At 39.3% G+C, this 15413-nt stretch overlaps 3 protein-coding genes and 1 non-coding gene across 5 annotated transcripts; 2 read left to right on the top strand and 2 right to left on the bottom strand.

The window, feature by feature from the left end:
• Window positions 1–819: 819 nt before the first annotated feature.
• Window positions 820–3536, bottom strand: LOC103983920 (F-box/LRR-repeat protein 14). The gene is made up of 2 exons (XM_009401273.3): window positions 3380–3536; window positions 820–2397 (listed from the first exon to the last, which is right to left on the bottom strand). The coding sequence occupies exon 2, from the start codon at window positions 2378–2380 to the stop codon at window positions 965–967; it is 1416 nt and encodes a 471-aa protein (XP_009399548.2). The 5' UTR covers window positions 2381–2397; window positions 3380–3536; the 3' UTR covers window positions 820–964.
• Window positions 3537–3985: 449 nt separating this feature from the next.
• On the bottom strand, window positions 3986–4960 carry LOC135611662 (protein EPIDERMAL PATTERNING FACTOR 2-like). Of its 2 annotated transcripts, none has more exons than XM_065107305.1 (3): window positions 4835–4960; window positions 4680–4744; window positions 3986–4601 (listed from the first exon to the last, which is right to left on the bottom strand). In XM_065107305.1, the coding sequence occupies exons 1-3, from the start codon at window positions 4923–4925 to the stop codon at window positions 4437–4439; spliced, it is 321 nt and encodes a 106-aa protein (XP_064963377.1). In that variant the 5' UTR covers window positions 4926–4960; the 3' UTR covers window positions 3986–4436. The 2 variants fall into 2 exon arrangements, with proteins under 2 accessions (XP_064963377.1, XP_064963376.1); XM_065107304.1 differs by having other exon boundaries at window positions 4680–4747; window positions 4835–4957.
• Window positions 4961–6207: 1247 nt separating this feature from the next.
• On the top strand, window positions 6208–6279 carry TRNAW-CCA (transfer RNA tryptophan (anticodon CCA)). Its single transcript has one exon. It is a non-coding gene; the product is annotated as a tRNA-Trp (tRNA).
• Window positions 6280–6512: 233 nt separating this feature from the next.
• On the top strand, window positions 6513–15368 carry LOC103983919 (nuclear pore complex protein NUP96). The gene is made up of 7 exons (XM_009401272.3): window positions 6513–6691; window positions 9085–11678; window positions 11869–11992; window positions 12916–13061; window positions 13620–13717; window positions 14654–14876; window positions 15055–15368. The coding sequence occupies exons 1-6, from the start codon at window positions 6658–6660 to the stop codon at window positions 14847–14849; spliced, it is 3192 nt and encodes a 1063-aa protein (XP_009399547.2). The 5' UTR covers window positions 6513–6657; the 3' UTR covers window positions 14850–14876; window positions 15055–15368.
• The last annotated feature ends 45 nt before the right edge of the window (window positions 15369–15413 follow it).

The following is a 15413-nucleotide window of genomic DNA, read 5'->3' as shown; positions in this document are numbered from 1 at the left end:
CTGTACGATTTGGCAGTGATTACATGAGGCATAAAGGAGCTTGCAGCTTTTCCCTCCCCCATGGATTTGATTTGGAATGATGGGAACCTGGAGATGATCCCGCAGTGACAAGAGCAAAAAGAATAGTTTACGACGTCCCAACTCCGAGTTATGATGCAGTTTACGTAGGAAAAGGGCGAGTGATGCAACAAAAGAAATGAATGTGCTGTACATCAACTAGTCGAAGGTGTTGGCCATTGTTGGAGTGATACTTATAGCTCGTTGTAACATGTAATATTATGTTTCCTCGTAGCTATCAGTAGGCACCGGGTAGCTTTAGTTCCAGAGATCTAGTAAGAGAACAAGAGAATCTAATGGCTACTTTGGTGTTCTGACAGTGAAGTTTGTGTTGTTCGTCACCCTTGTCATGAAAGGAAGAGACTGTTTGACCGCTCGAGGCCAAAAAGAAAGAAAGGAAAATAGGAATAGTGTTACTGAGACATAAATCAGTAATCTTCAAACATATTTGCACTCGTTGGATACAATCTTCCAACTTTTAATGTTCACGACTAGCAGCCTGCTGTTTCTACTTGCATTAGGGCTGTTTAGAGAGAGCCTTTCTCGATAGAGGCACAGTAGACAACAATAATAATAAAATTATAATTTCTAATTGTATTATATGAAACTTTTGTCGTTATTGAGACATATTAAAAAAAATCATATATTTAATTAAATTTAAAAAATATTTAAATATTTATTTATAATTTTTATTAAAATTTACACAGCAGACGAGAGCAAGAATTACATCAGACAAACAGTTCCTGCAGTCACTGACATTACTGATAGTAAAGCTCTCTTTTCTGGAAGGAAGATAGGATTCAGCACATCAAAAAAACAACAAATCTCGTGGCATCATCAGATCAAGACATTGTTGGAGGGGAGAACAGAACACAATTTGCTTCAACTGCCGTAAAGAGCGACTAATTTAGTAGAGCCATGACGACTCCTGCTTATAAGAAATAAACATTGCAGTTCCTTGTACACCTTTCTCAGAGATCTGAGGGCAGTCTTCTACCTTTAGATATTTCAATTTGCGTAAACCAATCAGTGGTTTTAACCCACTGTCTGTCACTCCTAAACATTTGCGGAGATTGAGATCAGTCAAGAGCGGACAGCGTTGGATAAGCTGCATCCCCTTATCTGTAACTTCCTGGCATTTGATGAGTTTGAGTGTCTGCAAGTAAGGGGAAGAGCTAAGAGCTTCCATTCCACTGTCATTAAAGAAGCAAGCAGAGTCGAGCACCAGAACCCGAATCGGGCAAGTTTGAACTAATGCGAGAATGCCACTCTGGCTAAAGCAATTGAAGGACGGGAACTCCCCATCGGAAAAGGATAATTCAAACACTTCCAGCATCGAACAATTAATAGCTAATGCCTTTAGACTCTCATCAGTCAATCTCAATGGACTACTCAGGAAAACGGGAGCCAGAAATTGTGATGGAAGGCGAATTGACATGCTTGTTAGGTTTCTAGACTTCTGAGATAATGCAATCATATCAGTGTCCTCCACCGCAATGCACATGTCCAGGTGAAGCCTCTCGAGTGCCTCGCATCGCCCAAGCAAGTATGAAAGCCCTCTGCCTGGAGCTATGATACAATTCACCAAGCTGAGCTCTCTCAAATTTTTGTAGCTACCCTGATGCATCAGCCATTTTTCTACCGATGAGCTATCATAAATTTTTGGGTACCGGTAATATGCATCCATCTCAAACTCCAAACGCTTCAGATTGTTCCATCCAGGTCCCAGCTTTGTGAGATCATGCTCACTAATAGCCCTGCAATTTTTTATTGAAAGATCCTCGAGTTTTCCGAGCTTACCGAGGTATTCCAGCCACTCAACACTGCTCACCTTCATGCAGCGAATGAGGTGAAGAGCAGAAAGATTCTTACAACTAACGACAAGTGAGAGAATACCATTGGAACTGATTGCCGGAGCAAAATTTAGCTTCAGGGATCTAAGATTTCGGCAGGAAGATAAGTATGCAAGACCGGAATCATTAATGAACGAGCAAAAACTTAGAGTTAATTCTGTCAGCGAATGGCAATTGGAAGAGAGCACGAAAAGCCCCTGGTTATCTAACTGCTTACCCAGGTTGGACATCCAGCCAGAATAGACAATTTCTAGTTTCTTTATGTTCGGGAAGCGAATGCAGAGAGAAGTTAGAGCTTCAATCGCAGGGTGTAGCCCACATCCAACCCTTAGGAAATCCCTTTGGTCTCCATCGATTGCGTATAGGCGTTTGCTTACAAGGGAAATTGAGTTTCTATCTGCAGTTTGGTCTATTCTCCTAACTATATTGACAAGCAACTCTTCAGGAAGATCCTCCATCAAGAACCCCATTGTACCACTACTAGAACCTGAAAGAAGAGCAAGTACCATGAGAGTCATACTGAGGGAAAAAAATCCAATCGATGATAAGCTTTTCCATTTCTTTTCTGCTGCCACAAATGAGTTTGAAGTGGAACATAAATTCCATCTCTCTCGACAATCAATTCCATTCCATCGTAGTTAAGACTACATGCAACTGACATAATCCCATATCAAAAGTGCTTATGGTTGTATCATGCATGGTTCGAAACATCGGTCCAAGTTCTATCAACATCTTTATCTTTTGTCCATGGTCTCATTTTTAGGGGATTTTATTGACAATACATGATATCATGGTTTAGAATATCATCCATATTAATAGAACTTGGAAAAATCACACATTTTCTTCAAGCTCACTAGACCATATATTTTTCAGTAACCAAAGGAACATGTATCAAGATATGACAGACAATCCATCTCAAACTTAGCACAAATTAGCAAAGAGAAAATAGAGATCACAATACTTTCTTGAAAATGTAAAATTGTCTCAATAACCAGTATGATTAGAACAAGATTAAATCATGATCCAAGAAAGTAGGCAAATTTCACAAGAGCATACACCTACTATGAAAGCCGCTTACTAAACCTTGAAACAGATGACATGCTAATAAGAAATAATTGATGGATGGCCCGAACATCTCACTCCAAAATGTAAATTTGTCCCGATCACCAGAGTGATAAGGAAAAAATAATCCATTCATAGTCCAAGAAGCAGATAAATTTCACAAGAACATGGCGCCGCTATAACAGTCCCAGAATAAAATTAAAAGCCCCCTTCGCTATTAAACCCTAAAACAATTGACAAGCAAATACAGAGCATCCAATCCATAAATTCAGACAATAATCCTCCATTTAGATCCTACGCATGGCATCAAGATTCACATAAAAACTACAGCATGTAGTCAATCAGGTTAGAACGGAAGGGAAAAGCGAAAGGAAAGAAGGAAAGAGGCATCTCAGCATTTGTATTACCTGATCAAATCTCTCTTTTGCAGCCCAGACACCCTACACTTCGATCTAAAGCGCGTGACAAGATGAGAATTTTATGTTGGATCTACTTGGATTATGGGGCGAGAGCAGAAAGCTCTGATATTTGAGATACAATTTCTCACCCATTTCAGATGACGACCAACCTTGGGTGGGGCCCATCCCAACCCGACCAAAAATATCTCTGTGGGTCAAGGAGATGAGCAACACCGGTTGGAAGCGAGATCCACCGCACATGCCGTATCATGCGGTGGAGCTTTTCCCACTCTTGGATTCGAGAGTTTTTGGCCGTAGGATTCGCGAATTCGCAACTGATGTTGCGATGCCTTGAAGCTCACATACAGACTGCTCTGTTCGTGGCTGTTCCATCAAATCCGTTCCCAATCTTCCCGTTTTAATGCGTAGAAAGACTGTTCTATCTCTTGCTTGTTCACACTTTCATGGTGGACATTTGACAGGAGGAGGTGAAGGTGGGTGATGAAGTATATTGCGAAACGAATCTAAGTTTTTATGCAACTATCTTAACTTCGGATATGAGGTAATCTGTCAGCGCACGAAGAAGCAAACTTGAAGCCGTGAATCCACCATGAATTGTTGAGAAATGGTAGGGTTGCAACCACAGATTAATCTGGAAGCAAACACGAATATAATATGATCTCGAGATGAATTCTTGAAACCGGTTTTAGCACAGTGGTTATTAGACAAAGACACCTTTGGAGTTCTTCCTTTCTTTGTTTATAAATGAGATGACAGCTTGAGTTGATAGTTCCATGGACTCAGAGATGACAGCAAGAAGAAGCTAACTTTGCTGAATTAGCGCAGACGACTCTACTTCTATATCTCAAAACCTCAAAAGCAATAAATTACAAACCACATCACTGCAGAACTGTCAATTTCTCATGCTCGTCATTTACAAAACCTGGTGCAACTTCTCACCTTTCTTCAGCTCCTCTCTTTCTCACCCTCCAAACTCGCAGGATCTCTCAGAAGCGTCTCTAAACTACATAAATCTTCTTGGCGTTGCCACGGAGAGGGTGCTGTCTCAGTTGGAAGGAACATGATAATATTTCCCCTTGCACATGCATCTGTAGACGATGGGGCAGGACTCGGCGACTGTGCACTTGAAGCTCACCATCACCCTCTTGCAGGGAGAGCATGGCCCGCAGGCGTGCGAGCAGTCAGGCAAACTCGAACCTCCAGTACTTTCCTGCATCGCAATCAAGAACAACATCGAAATGGTTGCATGGATGATCCATAGGAAGAAGAACCAAAAGGAATATGATACCTTGGACATCAGATCATCATCTTCTTTCCTTCTGTTGCCACTGTCCTTGGTGCCGGCTGTAGCATCTACTGAGAGAGATGAGATTCAGAACTAGCAGCACACGGTTATAGAGTCGATGAGGAAGAATCAAAAGGAGAACAAGATCCAATACTTGCCTGGACTCGGTCGTAATGCTTCGCACATGGTGGAGAGCAGCAAAAGAGCACCAAGGAAGCACACAGACCAAGAAGCAGTGGACTTCTTCATCAGTCCTGCTACTGCTGGAGCTGATGGGACTACAACGGTGGATCATTTAAGGAACAGGCGACGCAGAGTGTTACCTGTATTTATACTAAATTAGAGGTGGCGAAGGAAAGGTTTTAAATGAATGGCACCGATGATCTTGAAGTTATTCACATGATCCATGGCAGACCATTGGGAAGGCTCACATGAACGGCTTTGCAGAACGAGAAGGAAACAGAGGGCACCCTCGTTAAGGGTACAGCTGCAGGGACTTCCATTGATGGATGTCACTTGAAAGGTGAGTGTAGAGGTGAGTTAATGTTGTCATTTGAAAGCAGCTTGAAATGGAGTCATAAGGGTTCTCATGTCTGCCTTGAAGAGAAGGAGAGAGAGACAGAGAGGGAGTGACCGGGGCTTAAATGAAGCTGACATTTATGAAAGGGTCGAGTTCTTTGGCTTCCCGTGCCCTTATTGCATCCTTTTTTTTAACAGCTAAAAAAAAACACCCTTCACATTTCTCACAAAAAAATAAAATAAAATTTTGGATGAATTATTGAAAATAATACGTTTTTTTGGGGGCTTTTTCCTTGAGAAGTATCCCATTTTCAGAATTACTCATCCCTCCTTTTTTTTTTTATTATCTATTATATGAAATGGTACCGAACAAAACGTGCTATAGTATTACAAGTGCTACAATGCTATATTGCTACGGTAAAGAAGAAAAAATATAAAACTATTCGATACACCTATCACTCGATACGTCAGTACCGTACCGTATTGAGCCAACCTCGAAACACTAATACGGTACGATATTACATACCTTGATATGAAATACTCCCACCCATATACCTTTTTCTCTTTTTTTTTCTTATATATATTGGTCCATAAGATTAATTGGTTTAGTTATAATATTTGTAACAATACCTAAAAAAAATAACATAATATAAAAATTATTGCGTTATAATATTTTTTTGTACTGCAATAACATAGTGCAAAAACACAATAAAGTAGTTTAAAAATATTATAAACATAATATTTTTATTAAATTTATACAAAGAACACTATAACATAGTTGTATTACATTATAATAGTTTTCTAGTATTGGTGAAAGTACTATAACACAGTATAAAAATATTGTAATCAGATTGGTTCATAGCAATCCATAAGAAACTGGAGAAATAGATATAAGCGATTGGCTATCAAATAAAAGATACTATTTAGACTAAAAAATGAGGATGGGTTTTTTTCCCTACTTGTGCAGAATATTTTAGTAATATAAATAATAGATTCGAAATACTGATGCATCGGATCCGTGGCGCAATGGTAGCGCGTCTGACTCCAGATCAGAAGGTTGCGTGTTCGATTCACGTCGGGTTCAATTTTCCGAGAATATTTTTCCTCTTTTTTGTGAGTGTCTTTTCGGCCCAACGGAGTTATCCCAAAACGGGTTCAGTATCGTCTGCGTCTGAGTCAAACTATCTCAGGCGGCCGGGTTCGGATGAGATAGTGGATACCCGAGCCGGCCCGATTCCGGCGCAGGGCGCAGGTGACTCCAACAGACATGACGTCAACCCGGCTTGCTGCGACCTCTTACGGTCTAATTAGTCGAACCGGGTCATGACCACTCTCGCGTTCCGCCTTCGTTCTTCTACCACTACGGCTACTGCTGGTGATTGATCGGAACCCTAGTTGGACACTTCTTCGTTGCCCTCGGTTTCTCTCAACACCAAATCTTGCGCTTGAAGTCGTCTTAGCAATGGCATCGTCCACGTCCTCGCTTTCTGCCGCAGGTATATTTGGCAATTTACCATTTCGTTTCGAATCTTGTTTGAATCCTCGTGAAATCGTCGCTTTATGCTTTCCGATGATGGGTTTGATCTTGTTTTATACGGAATTTTTGTTGATGGTGTTGATACGAGTTCCTTTCGTGCGTAAGGCGGGCGGCCCAACAGCGTGCCTCCCCTCTTGCTGACGGAAGTATCTTCTCCTCTGTCCTCCCTCTCCCTCTCCCTCTCTCCGTTGCTCTCCACTCTCTGCGCTGTCCCTTCCTCCTCCTCCTCTCTCTCTCTCTCTCTCTCTCTCTCTCTCTCTCTGGCTCCGCTGGCCGGCAGTTTAGCCCCCCCTTCCCGCGCTCTCTGCTTTTCCCCAACAGACTCTCTCTCCCCCCTCGAACCCCCTTGCTCTTTCTTCCGGCGGCTATCAACAGCCCCAACGGCCGGCTGTACAGACCCCAGCAAGTCGTCGTCTCTCGTCCCTCGTCCCTCGTCCCCTGTTCTACTTTCTCTGTCTACTTCTTCCCCAGCCCGCAGGCCCTCTCTGCCGCTGTTAGCCCCCCGCCCCCTGCCTTCTTCCTCTACATTCAGCCGATCTCCTCGTGTTCTCAGCCCCCTCCCCTACCTCCTATTGAGTCGTTAATTACACTAATGTTAATTCTTATTAATAATAGTTAATTATAGTTTATCAAACGTGTTAATTACTGAATGTGCCACTATCAGGATTTTGAATTGTCACTGCTAGGATTCTTGTCAAAATTCTTGGACATTTGATGTTAATTTTCTTTTTTAAAATTTTTATTATATTTGGACAACTTAATAATATGCCTTATAGGTGGTTAAATAAATGTAATTTGATATTTTAGTGGTGATATTTTGATTATGAAATGATATGAAATTCATATTTTGTATTTTTTTATTGTCTATCTTCTTAATTAAATATTTTATAATTTTTATATTGGCATTGCCTCGCTGCACTTGGGCAAGCGCCTAAGACCTCGGATGTTTTGGAGCTCTGGCGCCTTTTAGTGCCTAGCGCATTTGACAACACTGCACACAATTTTGACTTGTGTATCAGTTGCAAGTTTTGAAATTGGAGCTATAAATAATCCAGGAAAGCTTCACATTCAATAACCTAGAATTGGTGGAAATTCTTGTAATATCTGGATGGTATTTTTAGTACTTAGTTATATGAGCACGTCAATTATGCATGTACTTGAATTTTATAACCAGTGGTTCTAGATATTGTTCTTCAACACTAGTTAGAAGAAAAGAAAAGAAGGTGCTAAAAAGATGCATATGTAGATTTTTTATACTGCTACTGACAGTAGTAGGCACAAAAATTAGTCTGGTTCATGAGACACTATGATGTCTAAAGTTATTCTGGAAACTTTCTGTTTAAGAACCTGCTAATTTTGATTATTTTAATGTTTTGACTTTCATTTCATATCTCAGCATTCTTACTAATTACTCCTTAACTGTGTTGTGAGATGTTTTGGTTGCTAATCAATGGGGTTGTGGATTTGAAATATTATTTGTGACTGGATTCGTGCAGATGGAATTGAAAGACGGCGAAGGTCTTTTAATGGATTGTTATAATTCTTTTGGTCTTCATTATATGCAAATTTACATGAGTTTTCACTCTGAAATTTAGTTTTGTTGGATCGAGCATATTTTAATTTTGACTTTTAAGCATTTTTAATGCATGGTTTTCTAATTGTTTATTCTTGTTTCACATTTTAAACTATGTTCTGACTTAAAGTAACCATTTTTTTATGATTCTTATTGGTGTCCTTGGAAGACCCTTGTTTTATGCTTCCCAATGATGTTTTTGATCTTCTTTTATCTGCGGCTTTGGTTGATTGTATTAGTTTGAGTTCGTCTCATCTCCTTTGTATGTTCTCTGACTTGTTTTAGGGTTATCTTTGTTACTGTTTCTTTTTCAGTCTTCTGCTTTTTTGCTTTTGTGGTAACCACTATGTTTTGTAATACAAAGACTTGGGTTATCTTTTTGAGTGTCGCAACTCAGGGCATCACAGAAAATGTTCCATGGACTTGCTACTAGTTCATGGTTACAGTTCCTTTTCAAGCTAACAGGGCTTAGTTGGACTGGAATACTTATGTGAAGGGACAAATTTTGGGGCTTCCTTTGTCAAATAAGTGATAGCAGTTCTGCTTGAATTGGAAATACCATTCTTCAGTCTTTTTGGCTCAAGTAAGATATAATATAGATAATTTTGGCTTTTGTATGTGTAAGGGACTGATGATGTATGGATTGATAGGATCATTTGGAAATTAAACACTCTGCTTTTAAACTTGAATCTCTGTTTCTCTATTTTCCTTCCAAAATATCATTTTTATGGTGAACATTAGTTTCTAAACTGAAACTCCTCATAACTTTGGATTATCAGGGATCCTATGTAATCCTCACTACAGCACCGGCGACTCCCATTTTGTTTGTAATTGTCAAAGTGAAGCAATTTTGGATGATTGCACTTCCGTGAACTTAGCTCAGTGTAAGAGAAGAAGAATATCATGCAGTAGGGATGTTGAATCCCTGTTGCCTTCTCTGAGCTCTTCAGACTATTTTACTAAACCCTCAATTGATGAGTTGGCAGCACATGAGATTGTTGATTCAGGTTACTGCAGTAGAGTTCCAGACTTTACAGTTGGAAGAGTGGGTTATGGGCACATCAAATTCTTAGGAAACACTGATGTTAGATGGTTGAATTTGGACCAGATTGTCAAATTTGACAGGCATTGTGTAGTGGTATATGGTAATGAGGCCGACAAGCCTCCGGTGGGTCAAGGTCTTAACAAAGCCGCTGAAGTCACTTTGATACTTAAACTAATACCATTGGGCTCACAGTATCTCAAATCTGATAGATGCAGTGACATATTGAAGAGAAGTTGTGAGAAGCAAGGAGCTTGCTTTCTTTCATTTGACTTGTCAAGGGGTGAATGGGCTTTCCTAGTTCAGCATTTCAGTAGATTTGGATTGGATGAAGAAGAGGAAGAAGATATAGTTATGGATGATGCTAATATTGAATCAACCGTGGAGGTAAAAGAATCTCATGTGCATCCTGCTGGACCTGTGTTGTCTCATTCGCTTCCGGCTCATCTGGGTCTTGATCCTGTAAGAATGCAAGAAATGAGGGCCTTGATGTTTGCTGCAGAAGAGGAGTGCGAAGAACATAATGGATCCTTCCAGAAGATTATTGGATATAACAGGGAACCCATAAAGGAGGATTCTCCAGGCACCAGTTCCAAAAAACTTGGCCATAAAAGTTCATTACAAGTTTCCTCTAGGAAGCCCTTGAACAAAACCAGTCATTCACCCATTCGAAAGTCACCGCAAGCTTTACTCGAGTATAATATAAGTAACAGTGACTTGAGCTCCTCAAGAGACATTCTCCTGACTGGCCAAAAAAAGGGGCTAACTAGGGTGAAAAAGGTGGAAGGCTTTAAAATGGAGGAGAATCATGCAACTCCTTTAACTGGGGGATACTCAAAAAATATTGTTGATTCTGCTTTATTCATGGGAAGATCATTTCGTGTCGGATGGGGACCAAATGGCCTCCTTGTTCATAGTGGTACTCCGGTAGGCAGTTCCAGCAGCGGGCTATCTTCTCAAATCTACATACAGAAAGTTGCCATAGACAAATCTGTGAGAGATGAAAAAAATAAAATCGTCGAGGATCTTGTCGATTTGCGCTTTTGTTCCCCTCTGAACTTGCACAAGTTGTTAGAACATGAAACTACTGAAGTTGAGCTTGGTTCTTGCAAAATAAAGCTTCAGAAAGTTGTATGCAGTCGCTTGACTCTTTCAGAAATCTGCCGGGCTTATATTGACATAATTGAGAAACAGCTTGAGGTCGCTGGGTTATCCGCATCTTCTCGTGTGTTTTTGATGCATCAGGTAACTATTTGGGAACTGATAAAAGTTTTATTCTCAGAGAGAGAAACAAGTGGACGGTTGAACTATAATGATGATGATGATGATGATGATGGTGAGGAAATGATGCTTGATAAGAAGGATGACTCCCTTGACATGGACATTGAGGCAAAACCATTCATTCGGAGAGCAGCTTTTAGTTGTTGGCTGCAAGATAGTGTTTGCCACCGGGTACAGGAAGATGTGAGCTGCTTAAATGATCCAAGTGATCTGGAGCAGATACTCTTACTTTTAAGTGGACGGCAGCTGGATGCAGCAGCTGAGATTGCTGCTTCTAGAGGAGATGTCCGATTGGCTATTTTACTGAGTCAGGCTGGTGGGTCAATGGTTAATCGCTCTGACATGGCTCAGCAGTTAGATCTCTGGAGAATGAATGGGATGGACTTCAAGTTTATTGAGAATGACAGGTTGAAGTTGTATGAGTTACTTGCAGGTAATATACAAGGTGCATTTCAGGTTTTATCAGTTGACTGGAAAAGATACCTAGGGCTGGTAATGTGGTATCAACTTCCTCCTGATACTCCACTTCCTGTGATATTTCATACTTATCAGCAGCTTCAAAGTGAAGGAAGAGCTCCACATCCGGTCCCAGTTTACATTGATGAAGGACCCCTTGAAGAAGCCATTGAATTGAACATTGATGATAACTGTGACCTAGCGTATTATCTCATGCTGCTTCATGCCAATGAGGATGATGACTTCAGCCTTCTAAAAACCATGTTCAGTGCCTTCTCTTCGACTCATGATCCACTTGACTTCCACATGATTTGGCATCAGCGTGCCATATTGGAAGCTATTGGTGCATTTAATTCCAAAGAGCTAAACGTACTTGACATGAGCTATGTTGACCAGTTGCTATGTCTTGAGCAGTGCCATTGGGCTATTTATGTCGTTCTTCACATGCCTTACCATGCTGATGTCCCATACATTCAGACTAAGCTTATTAAGGAAATTCTATTACAGAATTGTGAAACTTGGAGCACTCAGGAGACTCAGTATCAGTTCCTTGAGGATCTTGGTATACCATCAGAATGGATGCATGAAGCTCTGGTATGCATTATCGTTTGCATTCCATTGGATGTTCAGGATTTGTCATTGATTTACCCAAGACATATTAACTTTAAATTTAAACTTTCTGAAATGCCACAGAAGGAAGATGATGATTAATTTTATCTGATTTAAGAAATTTATTTTGTTTGTAAATGGAAAAGAATGACATGTCTGTTTCCTTTTATCTTAGGCGATATACTTCGAGTATCATGGAGACTTGCAGGAAGCCCTTGAACATTTCCTTAAATGCTCGAATTGGCAAAAAGCTCATTCAATTTTCATGACATCAGTGGCTCATTACTTATTTCTATCATGTAAGTATGAGGGTTGCTCTATGATTGTTGATATCTCACATTGTCACAATGGGGTAGTTATATGCCTAAAACATTTCTGACAATGTGCTGCAGTATCACTTGATCTGGATAGAAACTTGTTAGAATGGGAATGATAACCGAGATACAGATAGTCATGATAATCATGATAAATGTGTGCAACTGAAAAAAAAAAATACAGTTGAGTACCATTGACTAATTGTGAAATTGTTCTTTTTCACCAATGTGATACATGCTTGAAAATTTTTTCATGATAGCAAAATATATAGCTTTTTGTACTGTTGGCATTGTTTTTTAGCATTAAGAAAGGCGAAAATGCTTAGCATTAATGATATAAAAGAGGCTATGGTATCTGCTTGAAATAATGGTTCGTATTAAACATGTTTACTTGATCTCAAATTTTCTTTCGTTAGTAGATGATGTTAGATGAGTGTAATTCTGTACATCTCCTAGGTTGGTACACTTGTTTATAACCATCTGGATTCTCAATTATTATTGATGGTTAAATTATGTGACACCTTGTCAAATGGTTTGTCAGATTTCTGTCCTTGGACCTATTGATACATACCAGTATGATTTTCAGTTTAGCTATGGTGTGTCAAACCAGTTGTTGACCTGGTTACTTGAAGCCAAATTGGTTTAGCTGAAAATTTTGCAAAAATATTTCCTTGCATGATTCAAGCTACCTTTACTCTTTGAAGATTGAAATATGTGATGTAGTTGATTGTTGACAAACTATGTCCTTACAGATTCAATTTGTGAGAATAGATTAGGTATAGTATCCTAATTGTTGATATTGCATGTACAATAATCTTGATCAGATCAACTAAAATGATGCATCATGCTTCAAGAATACTTCATTAAATTACAAAAGATGTTTACCAATTTCATGACATGTTTCTCAGCTCAAGATGAAGAGATTTGGAGAATAACAAGCTCCATGGAAGAGCACAAGTCAAAAATTGCTGACTGGGACCTGGGTGCTGGAATTTATATTGATTTCTATGTTCTAAGAAGTTCATTGCAAGAGGAGGACAGCATGAGTGAATCAGTATGATTTTTATCCTGTCCCCATGCTAAAATCTGCAAATAGTTGTTTGTTAGAAAAGAAACATCATTACTGATTATCTATTGGTTGTTAAACGATGAGAACATCACACAACTATCTGCAAATTAGACTAGAACCAAAATTGCTGTTTCTTCTGATGGTTTTGTGGACTGTGCATTCATAAGCTACAATTTATTGACCCAGATACTCATTTGCTTATATATTTGGTGTTCATGCATTTGTTTGCTTTGATCTAGTAGGCTCGGGTGTTTCTTTTTCTTTTGCAGCGTAGTTGGTATGAAATACTTGATACAGCTAGTCAAAATCTTCATGTAGTTCTGATAAAAATGTCTGAATACCTTGAGTTATCTAACAATATATTCATGTGGTAAAATTTTATATGTGGCAATTTTTAATATGCTTTAATTTGTAGTATTTTGTTTTCTAATCTCATATTTTCTTGGCCACTGTGGTTATATTTATCTGGAGTCCTTTTGTAAACAAACAAACAGCAAGTCTAATTTATTATTAATGTTGGGATTGCGTTTCATCTTTCTGTAGGACACTCTTGGAAATAAAAATGAAGCATGCAGAAGTTTCTTCAATCGCCTAAGTGATTCTCTATCGGTCTGGGGAAGCAGATTACCTGTTGATGCAAGGTATGGAAAACCTCCTTAGCATTTTCTGTTATTGTATATTCCACATCTGGTACTAGAAGCTTTAGCAACACACAGTCAATGCTAAAATCTATGATTCCTGTTCATCAGACCTGCCTCAATTCTATTTCGTTGTGCATGCCTTCTGCCATATGAGCAGTTATGATCTATCCAAGACTGGCATTGCAGTTTTCTTGACCGGTGTTACTTTGGTTGAAATTGGAAATCCAATAAAAGAATTGGTAAATTTTCATTTCTCTTGTTCTATGGAATTGCTATTTGTAAGTTATCTTCTACAGTCTGAACTACCAAGCTTTTGACCATTCCATTATTTAGTTGTGAAACCTTTTTGACTTTATCTAAGACCTATTTTGTCAGGGATAATTTTTAAGTTTACAGTTTCACCCCCATAATTTGGGCTTTTTTTGTGTTAACCTGGAAATCCTTTTGAACAAGGAAGGAGTTGCTATTCTCCAGTTGGCATATGAAACTCTTCATGTTTTTTCCTTTACCTTCAAAGGTTTACATGACAAGGATTCCCCGATAGATAACATGTGGTCATAACTGATAGTCAGTGATGCAAATCACTACAATTTATTATAGATTGTTTCACTGTAATATATCTGTATTTCTTGCCATTTTCAGTTAGTTCTTACCAGTACATTTAGTTGGAGAGGAAGTAATTGTTAATACAAAGTTCTGTGATGTAAGTTTCGTGGAAATTTATTGAGGTTAGATAGAAGTTGGTATCAAACAAATTTGACCTGGAGATTACTCCCGACTCGTTAGACGGGTCTAGGCAAAACTTTCACCAAACTTTTATTTTTGGCTCACTGATCTGCAGGTTAACCTATTTGACCTGGAGATTCCTCCTGACTTGTTAGACAGGTCTAGGCAAAACTTTCACCAAACTCTTATTTTTGGCACGCTGATCTGCAGGTTAACCTATTCGAAGATGTCAGAGGAGCTTTGCAATCTATTGGTATCCACTCCTGGTACGAGCTCGACACCAATGGTTCGGATGAGCTGCTTTGACACGATGCTCAGTGCTCCCATTCCAGAAGATCTGCGGTCTAATCACCTGCAGAATGCACTTGCGGTATTCACCTATCAGCTCTTGGAGGCCTCCACATGAAATCCATCTTCCCGCTCGTCACCAATGGTAATGGACATAATTGTTTCTTGTGATATTACAGATATTATCCTTTGCCTTGTCGTAAGTTTTCTCATCATTTTTTTCTTTGTCCATCTAGTGAGGCCAGATGAGTTTTATATATAGCTTGGGTTGTCTTGATGTTGTGTTGTAAGTGGGATCTGATTCGCATCTATGTTTCTTTCAGATCATCCAAACCTAATGTTTTGGTTACCATGTTCCTTTGACGTGAGGAAAATAGGCAAGCTGCAACTATTGTGAATGGGGTTTGTTGTGCTTATTGATGAGCTTTACTGAATCTGCCACCAAGTACTCCTCCCAGAAACCAAACCAAGAAATCAAAGCTAATAATCTCAATATCATGATCATTATTGTAGCTCGCAATGAGAACATATGTGATTATGGTTGGAACGAGTTACTATTTTTGGTTTCTTTATTACCATTCTCTGTGATAGTATGGTTAACATGTTTGATTGATCTGGTCATAGATTATTATATCAATATTGATCCATATAGTAATGGCAAATCGATGTTAGCCAGACTCGA

Source organism: Musa acuminata, chromosome BXJ2-5 (assembly GCF_036884655.1).
Source record: "Musa acuminata AAA Group cultivar baxijiao chromosome BXJ2-5, Cavendish_Baxijiao_AAA, whole genome shotgun sequence".
NCBI lineage: Eukaryota > Viridiplantae > Streptophyta > Magnoliopsida > Zingiberales > Musaceae > Musa > Musa acuminata.
Note: the sequence above shows the minus strand (reverse complement) of the source record. Positions and strands in the feature narration are given on the sequence as shown.

Excerpts from the sequence above, each read along its gene's own strand:
- LOC103983920 (XM_009401273.3), bottom strand. The coding sequence starts at position 2,380 with ATGGGGTTCTTGATGGAGGATCTTCCTGAAGAGTTGCTTGTCAATATA.
- LOC135611662 (XM_065107304.1), bottom strand. The coding sequence starts at position 4,925 with ATGAAGAAGTCCACTGCTTCTTGGTCTGTGTGCTTCCTTGGTGCTCTT. Across the intron at positions 4,748-4,834 it reads AGCATTACGACCGAGTCCAG|TAGATGCTACAGCCGGCACC; the intron begins GCAAGTATTGGA and ends CATCTCTCTCAG. Across the intron at positions 4,602-4,679 it reads ATGATGATCTGATGTCCAAG|GAAAGTACTGGAGGTTCGAG; the intron begins GTATCATATTCC and ends ATTGCGATGCAG.
- LOC103983919 (XM_009401272.3), top strand. The coding sequence starts at position 6,658 with ATGGCATCGTCCACGTCCTCGCTTTCTGCCGCAG. Across the intron at positions 6,692-9,084 it reads GTCCTCGCTTTCTGCCGCAG|GGATCCTATGTAATCCTCAC; the intron begins GTATATTTGGCA and ends TTGGATTATCAG. Across the intron at positions 13,718-14,653 it reads AGATTACCTGTTGATGCAAG|GTTAACCTATTCGAAGATGT; the intron begins GTATGGAAAACC and ends GCTGATCTGCAG.